The sequence below is a fragment of the Neomonachus schauinslandi genome, chromosome 2, assembly GCF_002201575.2.
Source record: "Neomonachus schauinslandi chromosome 2, ASM220157v2, whole genome shotgun sequence".
Taxonomy (NCBI): Eukaryota; Metazoa; Chordata; class Mammalia; order Carnivora; family Phocidae; genus Neomonachus; species Neomonachus schauinslandi.
The window spans coordinates 144,752,993-144,770,973 of NC_058404.1; the positions used below are offsets into that span (position 1 = coordinate 144,752,993).

The following is a 17,981-nucleotide window of genomic DNA, read 5'->3' on the forward strand; positions in this document are numbered from 1 at the left end:
TTTCCCCCATTACACAAATTGTTTGAGTTCTAAGGAAGAACGCAATTTACAGTTTAGCTCCCAGATTTATTGAGAGGGAAAAGAATGTATAATTGAAAAACCATTTCATAAGATAATTTAAATGAGAGCTCTTTTAAAAATATGTATAAACATGTGCAAAATTTTAAAGAGCTCCAATTGAATAATAGTTGGTTATACTGAAACAAAATGAGTATTTTATGTGAAACAGAGATTCTCAGGGTGGGGGGGCTGTAAGGACTTGGAGGAGCATCAGATATGCCTTCGTGAACAGGAGTGGAACTAAGGAATGGCCGCTAGCCACAGTCTCTAAGTGGGTGTGACCTATAGTCTGTTAGAAACTTACAGTGCTTGGGTATTCAAGAGGAACAACAGATCAAGAAGGAAACACACACACACACACACACACACACAAACTAAGCAAGGAACTTTTGTAAATAGCTTTATTTTCATGCTATTTGTAAAAATACATCGATAAATATTTAAACTTCTCTATTCCAAGACATAGAGAAACACCACATAATTAACACTAAACAAGGCATTATGCCTTACAAGGAAGACATAAAATGTCTAAGGGATATTTAAAACATTGGAGTTTTTCTAAAGCTTCAACATCAGAAATGTTGACCACATACTGTGAAACTCTCTCAATAAATAACCAGCATTCTTCTCAACAGTACAAAAACAGAGGTGCACATACATCCCACGACCTTAACAGGGATGTATTTGCTTGGATCCCACACTATTCATCGCCAGCCTTCATCATGGTGAATGATATGGCATGGTTTCCCCCACCATCCCCCCAAGAAATAATAATTTAATGAATGAAGAATATTTAAGACTCGTCATCTACAAATTAAATAATAGAACTGAACCAACTTTGATGGAACATAAAAATGACCTTTTAAGATAATATAGTAGAGCAAATTACCAAATTCATATCTTTAAATATGAGCTAGAACATTAATGTGCTAGCTTTGAGAAAATAAATAAATAAATAAATAAATAAATAAATAATAAATAAGTTTAAAAAAAAATAGAAGAATACTCTTAGGCAAGAGTCAAATACATTAAACACAGTCCAGGGGGCTTCAGGAGGTTTTTGTTTCTCTTCTTCTGCTCCCACTTCACTAAGGCTGCAACAGTAAGTCACAGGCTTCTGCCTTCTCTCTAGCTCAGTTGGTGCTGCCCCTGTGAGGAGAAAATGGTTGCTATTAATAGGATTCCATAAACTGACCGCATAGCCCCACACCATGTGGTCACTACCTACATCACTGCCCTATGAGGCAGAAAATGCCAGGCTCCTGGATGCTGTCTAATTAGGAATAAGGGGCCTGTGATCCCGACTGTATTATTAGCTTCAAAGAGCCAGAATGTAATGTCACAGTAGACTAAAAAATTACATTCGGGACTTCACTTAAACCTCATGGCAAACACCTTGAAGTAGCTACTTCTATTTTTCTATACTATTGAGACTTGAAGAGGTTCAGTACTTTCCCTGGGGTTACAGGAATAATAAAATGTGGAGCCTAGATTACACTTAGGGCAGGGATTCACGGCAAAGTCCCTGATTTTCAGTCCTTCAGCTAAACCCTGGGTTTCCTTGGTAAAAATGTCCAGAGGCATTTGCCAGGATGTGTGACCAATGACTCTAGTCCCACGTGTGAACAAAAAGCACAACTCACTTGTTTAGCATCTTGTTGATGATTTTCTTGACCATGGGGGCTTCGGGGTTGAGACAAACCTCCTGCCCATTCTTGAGAGTGGCTCTGCAAAGAGAAGGCAGAATCCGCGTTGGCCGGAGGTGGGGCTGGGCGGGGGGCCGGGGGGCATCGGGGCGGTGGGGGCCACAAGGACGCGAGCAGCCGCAGCGGTGTGGGGTATCACTTACATGACTTCGGTTTGGGCGCAGTGGGGTCCCGAGGGCGTCACCTTGACGTTCTGAATGTTCTTGAGGTGAATTCCCTGCAAGGTCTGCAAGCACTGGCAGCGCAGCTCGGCGACCACGGGCGCACCTGCGGGGAGAACAGACCGGGTTAGCGGACGACCCCAGGGTGGGCGCCCAGAACACCCTCCCGCCCCCGTCCCGCCCGTGGGCTGGGGGCGCCGAGTCTCACCTGCGGCGCGGCGGCCGGCGGGGACCAGCAGCAGGAGCAGCAGCGCGGCGCCGAGGAGCCGGAGAGCGCGGGGTGCGGCGGCGGTGGCGGCGCGGGCCATGGGGCTCAGCTCGGAGAGTCGGGGCGGCGGGGCCTGGAGCTGGCGAGCTGGAGCGCGAGCTGGCGGAGCGGATTCTGTGGCTCCCGGAGCCGGGAGAACCGCTTTTATCCCTGATGGGCACGGGGAAGTGAGCAGCCCTGGGGCCGGGGAAATTCCCGGCACCGCACGTCGCTTCGGGGTCGGAAAGGACAGCGCGGCCCCGCCCCCGCGGTGAAGGGGGACCCGCCCGGCCACCCGCATGTCCCTGCGAGTCGGGGACCTTCTCCTTCCTGCGGAATCCCCAAAGGAGGCGTGAGTGGCCTTGCTTGGGTATGTGCCACTTACTGGAGACAGGCTCCTTGAACGTTAGTTATCCGGATTGGCGGAATAAGGCCAGGGCGGAGGAGGTGACATGCTTTTCTCTTTGTTACTTAACGCATAGATGTCTTCTGGTTTGATGATTTTTGCGTATGCCTGCATTAAGTAGACTCTATGTTAAAATAGCTTTGTCATCTCACACTAGACATAAGAATGTTCTCCTTGTTCCTGGTATTTTACAATCACAAATAAATCATACTTTGTGTCATATCCTGGAGGGGTGAGGGCACGAACAGTGTCAAGCGTTTAATTCAGTGTTTAATTTAAGATAAAGTGTCTTAACCCTACATACCTTCCTTCCTCTATGCAATTTTGGAACTTCCAGGGCCGGAGTAAATCCATGAATATCACCTTTTTGGTCTAGAGGGCGTGGATTAATCCGTGAAGTAAGGCGCGGGTGGTCACGTCAGAGCTGTTGTGGGGAGGAAAAGCTGCGTTGGGCTCACGGGGTCCACAGTTTCTAGTTTTGTCCAAACACAAAAGGGTCAGAGGAACCAGGAGCTGATGCCTAGTGTGAGTAGCACCCTTTGCTTGCCGAAACAGCAAAAAAGAGGTGTTCCTGTGAAACATTTAAGTGCTAGATCACGAATCTAATCGCACTTCCTTGTTTTATGTTCACAAATCTCATTTCATTTCCATGTTATGTGGACTTTCCTGTCTCCAGTGATCCTGATATCTTCTCTAGAGAAATAACTGCAGTCATATTTTGTTTTTTACTGATATCTATATAAGACATGTCAAGCTGTTAACGCTAGCCTTTGTCATTCAGGAGCTCATTTTTCACCCGTAGTTTTAATGTTGTTTTTTTGTTTTGTGTTTTGTTTTTGTTTTGTTTTGTTTTGTTTTGGATTACGTGTAGGTTTCAGATGACTTGCGTGTGATTCTGGATGAAGGTCTGTGAGTAGAGTGGGAGTTACCCAGAAAATCGGTGTGTAGAAGAAAGGGGAGGGGGGCCGGGGAGGAGTTGCTTTAGAGATGCACAGAGGCACAGAGCATCACTCTGCTCCACACAGACAGGATAGGAATTTCGGTTCTCGCCATGACAGGTATCAGACATTTAACCCGTCTTTGCCTTAGTTTCTCACCTGTCAAATGGAGATTAAAGGTATTATCTACCTCAACAGGTTGGGATGATGAATAAATGTGTTAACATTTATAAAACACCAGTACATACAATATGCTCTAAATCATTTTTAAATAAAATAGAAATTGCTTTTTCCACATTGCCAAACTGAAACTCACCTGGGAAAAAAAATTTAAAAAAGAAAACACCTCCTTCAACCAATATAAAATTTTGTACTATTTTTTTTTTCTTAAGAGAAAACTCAGAATGAATTTTTTGTTGGCTAGTTTAATTGTTCAGTAATTTTATAATTCTAATTTCAGGAATTTCAACTACAAAATGAGACTAAAACTAAAGATGATCCGTCTTATTAGAAAAGATTATGAATGACTAAATTATAAATAAAGATTTGTCTTTACACTTTTTTCAGTAATCATCAGTACAATCCTGCAAAAAAACCCAAGAAATCTAAAATTTTTTAAAAGAAGTAGGAAATGAAAGATGACCTAGAGTTTATAAAATATTAGTAACTTAGCAATAATTGAGAATTTGTGTAGATACTACTGTTGTTTTTTAAGATTATTTATTTATTTATTTGAGAGAGAGAGAATGAGAGACAGAGAGCATGAGAGTGGGGAGGGTCAGAGGGAGAAGCAGACTCCCTGCTGAGCAGGGAGCCCGATGCGGGACTCGATCCCGGGACTCCAGGATCATGACCTGAGCCGAAGGCAGTGGCTCAACCAACTGAGCCACCCAGGCGCCCAGATACTACTGTTGTTATCCTTATTTTTCTGGGATTCTCAATTAAAAATACTGTGGGGTTTTTTTCTGAGATAATCAGTAGCTCAGAATTATAATAGCTGTTCTTTAAACGTTAAAAATATGGTCTTATTTTTCTGATTTTCATTGTGTATCTGCTTATTATAGAAAAATTATGAAGGACAGAAAACATGAAGAGATTATGAAGACTTTTTGACTTTTATCCAAGAAACAATCTATAGCAGATCTTCCCATTATTTTTCAACATCCCTAGTTATTTACATGTGTTTATGTGCTTAAAAGATTGCTTAGTAAACATAAAGTATTATAATATAGCACTTTAATCTAATAGTCATTGTTCTAAACCTTTTGTATATATAAAACCCACTTAATCTTCTCAACTTTGTCTCCACAGCTTTGCTTCACAAGGAAACAAAGGGGCAGGGAATTTAGGTAATTTGCTAAGGCCTCAAAGTTAATAAAATTCACAATTTGAGCTCTAGCCAGTATTGCTTTAGCCACCGCAAGTTAAAAAAATTTTTTTTTCCTAAGACAAGTAATAGATAGTTTCAGGAGAGCAGGTTTGTTTTGTTTTAGTTGGTTTAAGTATTTTGCTATTCTCATGGCTAAATAGTTAAACTTCACCTTTCTTAAAGCTTAAAAATAGCAAACTGCTGAAAAGTCTCCAGTGTCTTATTTCACTAACAGCAAGAAGTTTCTTTTGTGGAATGAATAAGATATACTTAAATTCAATAAAACCTACATTTATCTATTTCTCTGATTCTCCACATCAATGGACTTACACTTCCAAAATCAGGTCAGTGGGATGAACACTCTACTCAGAGTTTCCCAGAAGGGAACAGGGCATTTTAGCTCTTATTTGCTGAAATAAAGATCACAGTTTTCTGCTTGACCCAGTTTGGGTACTTTATCATATTTTAATAATGGAACTATTTTGCCTTCAGCATTAAGAAGACTCTACCCAGAACGTTACTCTCTTTATAAGTTAAAAAAAAAAAACAGAAAAATATTGTTCTAATGCTTTCCAGATCCAAACCAAAGTATTTGCATAAATAAATACTCAGGGTGAATGACTAGGGCATCAAAAAATTTATACCAGTGAACAAAGAGTGGAAGCATTTCAAGAATTAGCCTCATAGTTATAGAATTATCTATAATTTTACGTCTAAGACTTGCTTGATAAACGTCAGTTGCTTACAAAATGAAGTACAAAAGAAAGGGCTTTTTATGTCTGCCTTAGTATATCAATTTTCCTAATTCAATCCCTAACAGTCCCATATTTATTTTTTCAGATACTTTAAAGGGCAGTGGTATTCCTAAGCCTAAAAAATAATCCAATTCTTTGTTTTTCCAAGCATCTTCCCCACTCAATTACTCATTTTATGAGCTGAATGACAGATTTCTATGCCCAAACTTTAAACGAATGCAATCACCAATCTTAAAAGAATAGAGCATCCCTAAAATAAAAACATCGGTGACTAAGTCCCATTTTGAGCTACCATATTTACTGCATCTTGCAGATTGGATCGACACCATCTAATCTGCCTTTACAATCCAGGCTTGGTGCTGCCTTCCAGAGATGATGGAGCCACAGGAATGGGCTCTGTTGTTCCCACTCCGGTCTTGGGAAATTGTGATGTCACAACTGCCACCTCTATTTTGTTGCAATGCCTGCTTCAGGTAGAATGACTCTGGTTCTGAGGGGAGAAGAATGGAGATGTCTGAATGTGACATTAAATCCATCCATCCACCCACTTCCTCAATCCAGAGCGTTTTGTCCGGTGTTAATGTCATAAACCTGATCCAGTTTCTAGTACATTGGTCATTTCTACCTGGCGTGAGCTTCCTCCTTCTTCTGGTTACAGAACCGTGGTTTTCTTTTGGGGACCTTCCTTTCTTCCTTCCAATCTGGGTAGTTCAGGTAGGGTGACCCTGCTCCAAAGCTCCAGGACTGGGCTGATGACCCAAAGTAGTATTGGTCAGTCCTTCCAGTCTGGGTCTAACCCCCCAGCCCAGTTCTGATAGGTACAGGGGTGGGCAAGTGACCTAAGCCTGGCCAAGTCAGAAAAATTTCCTGGAGTCTCTTTTGTCAGGAAATAGTTGGAAAAACAAGCCTTTGCTTCCTGCGGGGTTATAACTACTAGAACAGAAACTTGAAACCTTGTCATTGTTTGAGGAGAGCTTTGTAAAGTGAGCACAGAGAAAAGCAACCTGAGCTGAAGTGAGACTAACTACTGAACAGAATTTTTGAACTGCAGCTTGTCAGTCTTTTACTTTTTTTTTTTTTTTTTAAGATTTTATTTATTTATTTGACAGAGAGAGACACAGCGAGAGAGGGAACACAAGCAGGGGGAGTGGGAGAGGGAGAAGCAGGCTTCCCGCTGAGCAGGGAGCCCGAGGCGGGGTTCATGACCTGAGCCGAAGGCAGACGCCCAACGACTGAGCCACCCAGGTGCCCCTCAGTCTTTTACTTTTACAGGTCAAATGATTCGCCTTCTCATGAAGCCATTTTGAGTTGGGTTTTTGTTACTGATTCCACTTGCTGTTAATTACCTTTCCAACCAAAAGGGCCGTTCAACTCGAATTGAATTCCTTTCTTTCTCCCTTTGTTTCAACATTGTCAGTGATCATTTACCGAGCATGTATAAGGTGGGAATGAAGTTTGGCCAGGGATATCGAGAGGAATAAGACTCCGCTGTCCTCTGACTCTCAGTGCAATAAGGGAAATGAATGTACAAATAGAAGATTTTAGAAAAGCCTGTAGTTACCACAGCAAACTATTCCCAAGGTGTTAGGAGTGAGGAAGAGCACCTAATTCAACTCTTACAGAGAGGGTTTATGAAACTTGTGAGAGAAGTTTTCCTGAAAGAGGTGACCATTCACATGACTTTTAAGGATGGAGTTTTCTAGGTAAACAGAGAACACTGATGGGCAGAAAACATTCAGGAGAGGGCCAAATGAACAGAGGCTTAGCAATGGGATAGAGCATGGTGAGTCTTAAGAGCAGCAAGCTGGAACTCACTCCGTGAGCAGAGACTGAGGAGACACTGAGGTAGAAGGAAGTGGCAGGCGTCTGACACTGGAGGGCCATGTGCTGGTAGGACCCTGTTTGTCCGTCAGCATCCAGTATTGATGGTATCTCACTGGGAGGCCTCTGTAGGCATCTCAAAGTGTTTCCATGGCCCTGTTGCACAGACCACACTATGACCTTTATTGGCTATCTACCCTAGGGTGGGTGGGGTATAACCTAAGATTCAGGATATGTGCCAAAAAAATGGAAAGGTCATAGATATTGAAGTAAAAGACATTTACTAGGCACATGCAAGATACAAGGGACTGTGGTCAGTTTTGCAAAAGATGTGTAGTGGATAAAACTGAAACTCCAAATGTGAAGTTCTTCTTCAATACTAACCTGCATACTTTCTTCTGGAACATAGTTAGTCTTTCCTTCTGTCCCCATGGTAAGGCCATCCTGATGATTTTAACCATCTATAATTATTGAAGTTCATTTCAATTAACTCTGAGAACCATCCAATATGTTAGATTTGGGCATTTATTCAAGGCTTTAAAAATAATAGATTTCAATATAAGCTTTGTATTTCCATTTTCTTAAGTTTTTTTATTTATTCTAAAGAGAGAGAGAGAGAGGAGGGGCAGAGGGAGAGGGAGAGAATCTCAGGCAGACTCCCTGCTGAGCACGGAGCCTGATGCGGAGCTCGAACTCACAACTCTGAGACCATGACCTGAGCTGAAATCAAGAGTTGGACACAATTGACTGAGCCACCCAGGCACCCCATTTTCTTAAGAATTTTTTAAAAAATTTTGTGGCAGTAGTAATGAGTTATCAAATTACATTACATATACTATAAATCAAAGAAATACAGAAATGCCAAGGTTACAAAAGTATATGTCAAGAAATAAATACGGAAAATGAGGAAATGTATTGTTTATTACATTTGGCTGTAACAGGTCCGAAAACAACATGATGGCCCTGTTTTGATGCTTCCTGTATTATGGAAGTGAAATTTGGGAAGTTAGGAGATGAACTAGAAACCACAGCAAACACATTACACATCTGTGTGGATACATAGTCAACTAGGAACATGACAAATCGTAAAAAACTTGATGATCAGAGAATATCCTCTGTAACATTTCAACATTTTGAAATGTGTTAACACATTTTTTATGGCTTACACATGGTCTGTTTCGTAAAATGTTCCCTGTGTGTTGAAAAAATATGTATGATCTATGCAGTTGTTGAGTGAAATGTCTGGATTACCAACACTCTGGTCAAGTTGGTGGATCCTGTTCCTTTACCCTACTATACTGTTACTGATTCTTTACTGCTGTGCCTATTAGGTACTGAAAGAGGCTTGTTAGAATCTTTAACTATGATTATGGTTTCATGCATTGCTCCTTCTGGTTTCTCTCTTAATATATCTTGATAAATATTAAGTTCATGGAATTTTAGAATTGTCTCTTGTAGAAGTACCTCCTTTTTATTTTGACTCAGTCTTTTTTTTAATCTCTAAGTTTACTTCTTTCCTTAAGTCCTAATATATTAAGCCTTAATTAATGTATCAATTATTAACCAATGTATTAAAAATTTGTATTAATAATACATTAACGCTTATTAACAAGTAATGCATCAGTATTTCCACACTAGGTTTCTTTCAGTTAGTTTTAGTATGATATAACACTGTCAGTTCTTTTAATTTCAAGCTACCTGGGTCCCAATATTTAAAGTGTGTCTCTTTTAAGAAACAGGTTTTTTTGGTCTTATTCATCAATCTTTATAAAAAAAAAAGTTAATCTTTGGGGCATCTGGGTGGGTCAGTTGGTTAAGCGTCTGACTCTTGATCTCAGCTCAGGTCTTGATCTCAGGGTCATGAGTTCAAACCCCATGTTAGATTTAGTCAGCCTGTCTCCTTTGTCTCCTCTGATCTATGACAATCTCATTATTGCTTTGATTTTCATGACTTCAACAGATCTGAAGAATACTTGTTTTTTGAAGAATGTTTCTGAATTTGGATTTTTATGATGATTTTCTCATGATCATACTGAGCTTATGGGTTTTGGGGAAGAATATGATGGAGACAAAGTGCCCGTCTTACCATATCATGTTGGGAGGTGTTCCTGATATTCACATGACACAACTGGTCATAGTAACCTTCATCACTTGGTTAAGGTGGGATCTGCCAGATTCTCCACTATAATATTGTTTTCCCCTTTTCTTAGTCTCTTCTTTGGAAGAAAGTCACAAAACCCAGCCTGGACCCATGTGGGGAGGGGAATTAAAACTCACCTTCAGAAGGAGAAAGACTTGTATTATTAGTCATTCTTCCATAAGGAAGATTTTTCCCTTCTCCCTCTATCCCATCTGCCGTTTTGCTTCTTTATTCCTTAATTTATTTTGTGTAATTCAGATATTTTCTTTTGTTCCATTTTATCTCCTTTTCAGATTTTTAAATCCAAAATTTTCATTTCCCTTTTAGTGGTTACCTTAAAAATTGCAATCTATATTCCTGCCACATTACAATTTTCCTTCACTTAATACTTTCTCCAACAATTGAAGACATGTATTATATTCTAAATCCATTTCTCTTCCTACCTATCCTTCTTTATTTTTCTTATGTATTTTACTTTACAGCATGTACTTATCTCCATAGATCATTCTTCTTCTTCTTCTCTTTTTTTTTGCTTTAGTAAGTATTAGTGTAGATCACTATTCTTATTAAATAACACAAATTGTTCAAGTTCTTAGGAAGAATCCACTTTTCCACTTTTTGGTCCCAGCCTCATCAAAATGGAAAGAATTGCATAACTGTTTGAAAATCCACTCACCCAAAGCCTTTAATAGGAGCTCTTGTTACAATACTTATAAAAATCCAGAAGTTTATAAAGAACAAATTTTGAATATTGAATCAGTGTGAAAAGCAGCAATATTTTGTGTAAAACTAGGATTCTCAAGGTGCTTGGGGAGAGTAGTGTGTCAAATATCCCCTAAATAAGAGAAAGGTAAGGAAAGTAAAAACTAGAAGCAGGCATAAATTTAGGTGTGACCTACAATCTAACTGTATAATACCTTGGGCACCTAGTAGGAAGAAAAAATCGAGAAAAATAAAACAAAACCCAGGCGTGTTATTTTTTACAAAACGTTTATTGTCTTATTGTTTATAAAAATATAACAGTAGTTTTAACTTCTCTGTTCCAAGACAGAGCAACATTGCATAACAAAGATTAAACAAGGCATTATGCCCTACAAGCAAGACATAAAATGTCCAAGGGAAGCTTCAACATAAAAATGTTGACCACATAATGTGAAATAGTTTCAATAAATAACAACTGATATTCTTTTAAACAAGTACAAAAATAGATCTGTACACACTGTTTAACTGCTTTGACTCCCTCCTCCGCACCGCCCAACCCATCAATGTACCCGGGGCACTTGATAAACTCCCGGAAACACTGGTTTCATGAGACATTTAAAACCCATCATCTTCAGATTAAATAACAATCAGGACTGAGTTTGATTAAACACATTCACATCTTTAAATACTAACATGTAAAATATTAAATATGAGCTTTGAAAAATAAATAAATACAAACATAAATAAATAGAACTCATAATAGTCAAACACATTTAAGGCCTTTCTAGAAGTCTCCAGAAGCCAGTTCTCTTCTTCATTTTCAGTTCCTGTAGGGTCTTTCAGGAACCACCACCAGCGAGCTTCTTACTTGTCTCGAGGTCAGTTGGTGCCGCCGCTATGATGAGAAAAGAGTTACTGATACAGGTGCTAAGGAACCCTGCTATTCTCTCACACTGGCCCCTGAGGCTGGAGGGATTTCTGTATGCAGACCCTGGCCCAGCCCTGTGCCCAGACAAGGTCCCACAGTACCCACTGCCCTGCACAGCAGGGAACTGGCTCTTTTATTGAGGAGGAGTGGAGCGGGGCTGTGGAATGAACTCTATTATTGACTTGAAAGAGCTAAAACATAGTGCTCACTGTCACACTGGGTTAAAATATTACATGCAAGACCTCACTTAAACCTCATACAACCCATGAAATAGCTATGATTATCTATCCCATTTTGCTGAGGCTCAAAGCGATTAGAAAACTTTCATTTGAAAACTTTCCTAGACTTGAGCTTAGGGAGGTCTCAAAGTCCTTGCTCTCCATAACTAAGCTTCAGAGGTCCATGTTGTCCAAAGCCAGGGGTTCCACTTCTCAAGGCTGAAGCCCATCAGGGATGGAGGTAAATACTGTTTGTTCCTTAATGGGTAGGGGGCATTTTGGCATCATTGGCCAAATCTACTTCATCTTTTAGGAACACACATTTACCCACACTCATTTGCATGGGGATCGAGGGCACTGGAAATAGCCTTCTGGCACCAGAACAGATGAATGATCTTACTAGCAGAGTTCATTGTGAAATAATAATGATTTTCAGTCCTTCAGCTAAACCCTGGGTTTCCTTGGTAAAAATGTCCAGAGGCATTTGCCAGGATGTGTGACCAATGACTCTAGTCCCACGTGTGAACAAAAAGCACAACTCACCTGTTTAGCATCTTGTTGATGATTTTCTTGACCATGGGGGCTTCCGGGTTGAGACAAACCTCCTGCCCATTCTTGAGAGTGGCTCTGCAGGGAAAAGGCAGAATCCGCGTTGGCAGGAGGTGGGGCTGGGCGGGGGGTCGGGGGACCGGGGGGCATCGGGGCGGTGGGGGCCACAAGGACGCGAGCAGCCGCAGCGGTGTGGGGTATCACTTACATGACTTCGGTTTGGGCGCAGTGGGGTCCCGAGGGCGTCACCTTGACGTTCTGGATGTTCTTGAGGTGAATTCCCTGCAAGGTCTGCAAGCACTGGCAGCGCAGCTCGGCGACCACGGGCGCACCTGCGGGGAGAACAGACCGCGTTAGCGGACGACCCCAGGGTGGGCGCCCAGAGCACCCCCCCGCCCTCGTCCCGCCCGTGGGCTGGGGGCGCCGAGTCTCACCTGCGGCGCGGCGGCCGGCGGGGACCAGCAGCAGGAGCAGCAGCGCGGCGCCGAGGAGCCGGAGAGCGCGGGGTGCGGCGGCGGTGGCGGCGCGGGCCATGGGGCTCAGCTCGGAGAGTCGGGGCGGCGGGGCCTGGAGCTGGCGAGCTGGAGCGCGAGCTGGCGGAGCGGATTCTGTGGCTCCCGGAGCCGGGAGAACCGCTTTTATCCCTGGTGGGCGCGGGGAAGTGAGCAGCCCTGGGGCCGGGGAAATTCCCGGCACCGCACGTCGCCTCGGGGTCGGAAAGGACAGCGCGGCCCCGCCCCCGCGGTGAAGGGGGACCCGCCCCTCCTCCCCCGCCCGGCCTCCCGCGTGTCCCTGCGAGTCGGGGATGTCCTCTTTCCGCCCAAATTCCCAAAGGGGGAGTGAGTGGCCGTCACGCTGCAGCTGCCCACCGTGGGCGTCCAGGTTTGGTCCAACCCGTTAGTTAGATCCTTTAGGGGATAGAATTCTCAAAGACACTTAAGCAGCTGCAACTAGAAGAGTTGAGGCGGGAATGGCAGCCTCTCTTACCTATATACATCCTTTCACTTTAAGTTGGGTTACTTAAAGTGTACTTTAAGTACTCATCTCCGGCATAAACGCTCTGTTTAAAAGTGTCAGTCATCTCAGATTATTTGTAAGAATGTTTGTCTTGTCATCTCAGATTATTTGTAAGAACGTTTGTCTTATTTCTGGCGTGTTATCAGCTCAGATATGTCACACCACACTTTGCGCAGTGGGGCCTGGCGAGAGGGTAAGGGGACAGATGGCGCCTCAGGCTAAGTCAGGGTTTATTTTAGGATACAGTTGGTAACCTGCAATATTTCTTGTCTTCGTTTTTTCTGGGACTTCCCACACTCTAGTAATTCCTGGAGCCCCACTGTTGGTTGTCTAGGAGACTGTGTTTCCTTTCACGACAGTCATTCAGGAGCAGTGAGGGCTGTGTTGGGATTGGGAGGTCCACCTTTTCTAGGACTGACAGAAGGGATCACGGACACCAGAAAGCCAGGACCTGGCGAACTCCCACCTTTACTCCTCTGAGTCGCAAACAGATGTGTTTCCAAGTATGTAAATACTAGATTACTAGGCTATTCCACTGCACAGTCATCTGAATTTATCTGCCTCCTGAAATTGATCCTCTTGGGAAGCAACTGCCAAGTATTTCAGTTTTCTAAGAATGCCAGTAAAGCTTTGCAGTCTGTGTAGCTGAGGACTTCTCACTGGGGCAATTCACTTTTCAGCATGAGTTTCGGATATCTGTTTTGGGATTAAAATGGATAGTTCCAATAGATTCTCCAGGGTAGCACAGACCTCACTGATGTGGGAGATATTCTGGTATCCTACTTGCCCAGAGAAGGGCTGGAGGTGGAGGGAGCTGGTCTGCCTCCCCAACAGAGACTGTGTGGTAAAGCCCTGAAGATTGGAACCACAACTACATCCTTTCTTGCCCCATGACCCTCTGATTGTGGGCAATTTATTTAATCTCTCTGGGCTCCTGGTTTTCCTCTCTAAAGGAGAGCAAGTAATGCCTGCCTCACAGGGTTGTTACAAGTATTAAATGTGTTAACATTTGTAAAACATCAGCACATATTGTGGAATATAAATATTTGTTAAATAAAATAGAAGTAGTGTTTTAAAACCTTCCTGTTATGGACTAAATATGCCCTCCACAAACTCCAATGTTGAAACCATGTACCCCATTGTGATGGTGTATTAGGAGATGGGGACTTTGGGCGGTAATTAAGTCTATATGGGGTCCTGAGGGTGGGAGTCCCAGGATGGAATTAAGTGCTTTTATGAGAGGAGACACCCAGAGAGTTTTATCTCTCTCTCTCTGTCATGTGAAGGTACAGCAAGACGGTGACTATCTACAAACCAGGAAGAGGGTTCTCACCAATTATTGAATCTGCAGATCTTGATCTTAGACTTCCCAGCCTCCAGAACAATAAGGAATAAATGTTCATTATTTAAGCCAGCCTGTGTATGGCATTTTGTGTTAGCAGCCTGAACTGATGAAGACACTTACCTGAACAAGAACACTCTGTGGTGAATTCTTATGTAAACAGGGGGGAAAAAATCTTTTAATTTGTCTTTTAAAATTTTCAGAGTCAGGAATTGTGAAAGGAGGGGGCATCTATATTATTTCGAGATCTTAGAACAGATTTTTAAAATCCAGTGTTTCTTTGAAATTTGAGTTTCCTATATAAAATGGGAATAAAAGTAAAAATTCTCCCCAATCCATTTATGGGAAAACATTTCGGTTATGACTGTCTCTATGCCTTGGGCATTAAGAGCTGGCTGCTCAAGCAATAGAAAGTATTAGCTGTAACGATTCCCAGACCCAACCCAAAGTATTGACATTAGCAAATACACAGGAAGAGAATTTCAATTTACTTATAGTAGCGGCCAAAAAATGAGACATTCAAGAATTAACCCATTATCTGTGGAATTATCTACAGTGTTCCTCCTAAGACTCGTTTAATCAGAATTATTGGCGTTCAGGAAGTGAGTAGAAAGGTATTTTTTTCTTTTCATAATGTACCACTTTCCATTATTTAATTCATTTAATTCACCCCCTACTAAGTTTCAGAAAATTTTAAGAGCACCAGTGTTATAAAGCCCACCATGATAAACAAACTGCCTCTTGTTTTAAGATGCGCTGAATGCTACTTTTGTATGTGCAAGCTGTAAACCCATGCAATCACTAATCCAATGAAGTTATCTCTCAAATATATATTCAGTTTACTAAATTTCACTTTACCCTGTAATTGGTACTGTATCTTTCAGATCTGACTAATACATTCCAATCTGCTTGCAAAAGCATGGGTTGCTCTTCTGCGTTGAGCATGGATCTTGTTAATCGGCCAGCAAGAAGGAATGGTGTGGCTCTGCTTTACCCTGGCTTGCCTTGAGAGTTGTGCTGTCATAATTGCCACGCTTCTCCCTCCCATTTCCTAACAGCTTTAACTTGTTGAATAATGGTTCTGCTCTGAAGGGAGCGTGTCACTAATTCCCGAGATTGGCTATCCCCTGCCTAAGGGCACTCGGTTGCACGTCTGTGCTAACCTCCCCTTCCAATCTCTACTACAACTGCTCTTTCTACCTGTCTGGCACCCATTCTTCCTTCAGACAGAACCCTAGTTTTCCTTCAGGAATCCTCACCCTTGCCCTTATCAGTCCACACAATTAAGGTGAGATAACTTGGCTTTCGAGCTCCGGAGGGGAGTTTGTGACCCTCTGGCAGTGTAGGTCCCTCCTTCCTGCCTGTGCCTTTGCCCAGAGAGGAGCCAGTGATTTAAGATTGGCCGAGTCAGACAAGATGCCATTTGTGCTGGAACAAAGAGAATTGAGAGGCTCTTGCTTCTTGCTGGGATTGCTAAATTGGTAAGATAGAAACTTGGAGTCTTGCCATTGCTTGGGGGAGCCTGCCTGAGAATGAAGCTGCCACGGAGGAAGGCATGGGCCCTTGCAGACCTAGGATTATTTGGGACATTGTTGGGGCACCTGAATCTAGCTTTGCCTGACTTAATCCACGGACTTTCACTGTGATATAGCTGTTGATGTTCTTTCCTTATTAAGTTAATTGGAGTCATGTTGCCATTGCTTAGAATAAAAGAGTCTTGAAAAATACTTCCATCTTTCATATTTTTAAAAAAAGATTTTATTTATTTGACAGACAGAGAAAGAAAGAGAGAGAACACAAGCAGGGGGAGTGGGAGAGGGAGAAGCAGGCTCCCCGCTGAGCAGGGAGCCCGATGCGGGGCTCCATCCCAGGACCCCGGGATCATGACCTGAGCCGAAGGCAGACGCTTAACCGACTGAGCCAAACAGATGTCCCCCCATCTTTCATATTGCTGCTAAAGTTATCAACCACAGATTGATTTCTTCACTATTTAAATCCTTCCCTCCCTTCCTTTCTCCATCTATTCATTTATAAGTTAGCATTTATGAATTTGGAATCAAGTTAGGTCCCAGGAATACAAAAAAGTATAAGATGCATTGTATTGCTACCAAATTTTCAGTCTAATAGGAGAAGTAGACATATAAATAGAATATTATGAAGAAGCCTGGTAAATGACATGATAGAGTATGTCCAGGATATGATAGGCACATGGACGTGGAACCCCTAATCTTGCTTCTTATTGGAGCGGGCTGAATTCTCAGAGATCTTTGGAGAAGTCTCTCTAGGGTCGGAAAGGAGGGATTTTCCCAGGTGAATGGGGAGATTGAAGGGTGGAGAAAGCACTCTAGGACGAGATGACCAAATATGCAAAGTCATAGAGGCTGGAATGAGCATGTGTCTACTGGGAGCACCAGGCAGTTTATACATCTGGAGTTTCACCTGTGAGGCAGGGAGAGGGGACTGATGGAGGCAGGACCTAGTCACTGAAGGCTGTGTGTAGACCCTATTTGTTCAGAAACCCGTTCAGTTGTTACCTCCGTTGGAATGCTCTTAAATCCATCTGAAGGTGTTTGCATGACTGTATGTGCACATATTTACCATTTACTAAATGGTGTGTGGGGTGCAGAGTGAATAGAAGTCAGAGGATGTGGCAGGAAATGAGGAGATAGTGGATATTCGATAGACCTTTACTAAGCACTCATGGTGTAGAAGGTGCTAGGACAGGTTTTACAAGAGATGCAAAATTGGGTAAATGCCAGACTCTTGGCTTGACATTCTTTAATATCTATGCAATATACTCCCTTAATTAACTTCTGTTGTTGCTGCACATGTAGTGAAGATCCTGATGATTTGAGCAATTTGCATTTATTTACAATCATTTCGAGTTACACCAAGAAACATGAAAAAATATTGACTTTGGGCAATTTTTAAAGGATTTTTAAAAGGATTTTGAAAGGATTTTTAAAAATTGCCCTAAATTAGGTTTTCACTTCTATTTTCTTAAAATTGTTTTCTAAGTGTTTACGGAAGTCATCCTGATTAAGTAAATACTGCTGTGGTCATATTATGCAACGTGAAGAAACGGTGGTATGACAAATTTACAAAAGGGAAGTAAACACAGGAAAGGGGAAACTTCCCCATGGAAATAGTTTATGTAATAAGAAGATGTTTTTTGGAGAATAAAAACATCATGATGACTTTAGCATTATGGAAGCAAATTTAGGAAGTTGCTAGATGACTGTATAAACCACTACAAAAAGTGTCACACACAGTGTCACACTATACATTTTAGCTAGAAGAAATATGAATAAAGAATCAAAAATTTGATTTTTAAATGTTGTCCATAGTACTTTTGTTCAATGTTTTTCACTATACCTTCACGTACTTTTTCACCAGAAATGCTTTTATTTTTGTTTTTATTCTTCTTAACTCTATTTGTGCATGTATTTTTTATAGAGACATGCAGAGATGTGCATACATACATGTGATTGCTAACAAGTAGGTGAAACCCTACCAAACCAACATAAGCCAACAAAACAAAACAAAAAACAAAACCTGTGTGCCAGGGTGGTGGTGGTATTTAGGGTTTATTTGGTATAAACAGCAGGCCCAAAAGGCAGTC

At 41.9% G+C, this 17,981-nt stretch overlaps 2 protein-coding genes across 2 annotated transcripts; both read right to left on the reverse strand.

The window, feature by feature from the left end:
• Positions 1-449: 449 nt before the first annotated feature.
• LOC110591473 (growth-regulated protein homolog beta-like) lies at positions 450-2,298 on the reverse strand. The gene is made up of 4 exons (XM_021702392.1): positions 2,136-2,298; positions 1,910-2,033; positions 1,704-1,787; positions 450-1,209 (listed from the first exon to the last, which is right to left on the reverse strand). Exons 1-4 carry the CDS (start codon positions 2,233-2,235, stop codon positions 1,194-1,196), a joined length of 324 nt encoding a protein of 107 aa, XP_021558067.1. The 5' UTR covers positions 2,236-2,298; the 3' UTR covers positions 450-1,193.
• Positions 2,299-10,587: 8,289 nt separating this feature from the next.
• On the reverse strand, positions 10,588-12,597 carry LOC110591463 (growth-regulated protein homolog beta-like). The gene is made up of 4 exons (XM_021702373.1): positions 12,435-12,597; positions 12,209-12,332; positions 11,995-12,078; positions 10,588-11,200 (listed from the first exon to the last, which is right to left on the reverse strand). The coding sequence occupies exons 1-4, from the start codon at positions 12,532-12,534 to the stop codon at positions 11,185-11,187; spliced, it is 324 nt and encodes a 107-aa protein (XP_021558048.1). The 5' UTR covers positions 12,535-12,597; the 3' UTR covers positions 10,588-11,184.
• Positions 12,598-17,981: the final 5,384 nt, after the last annotated feature.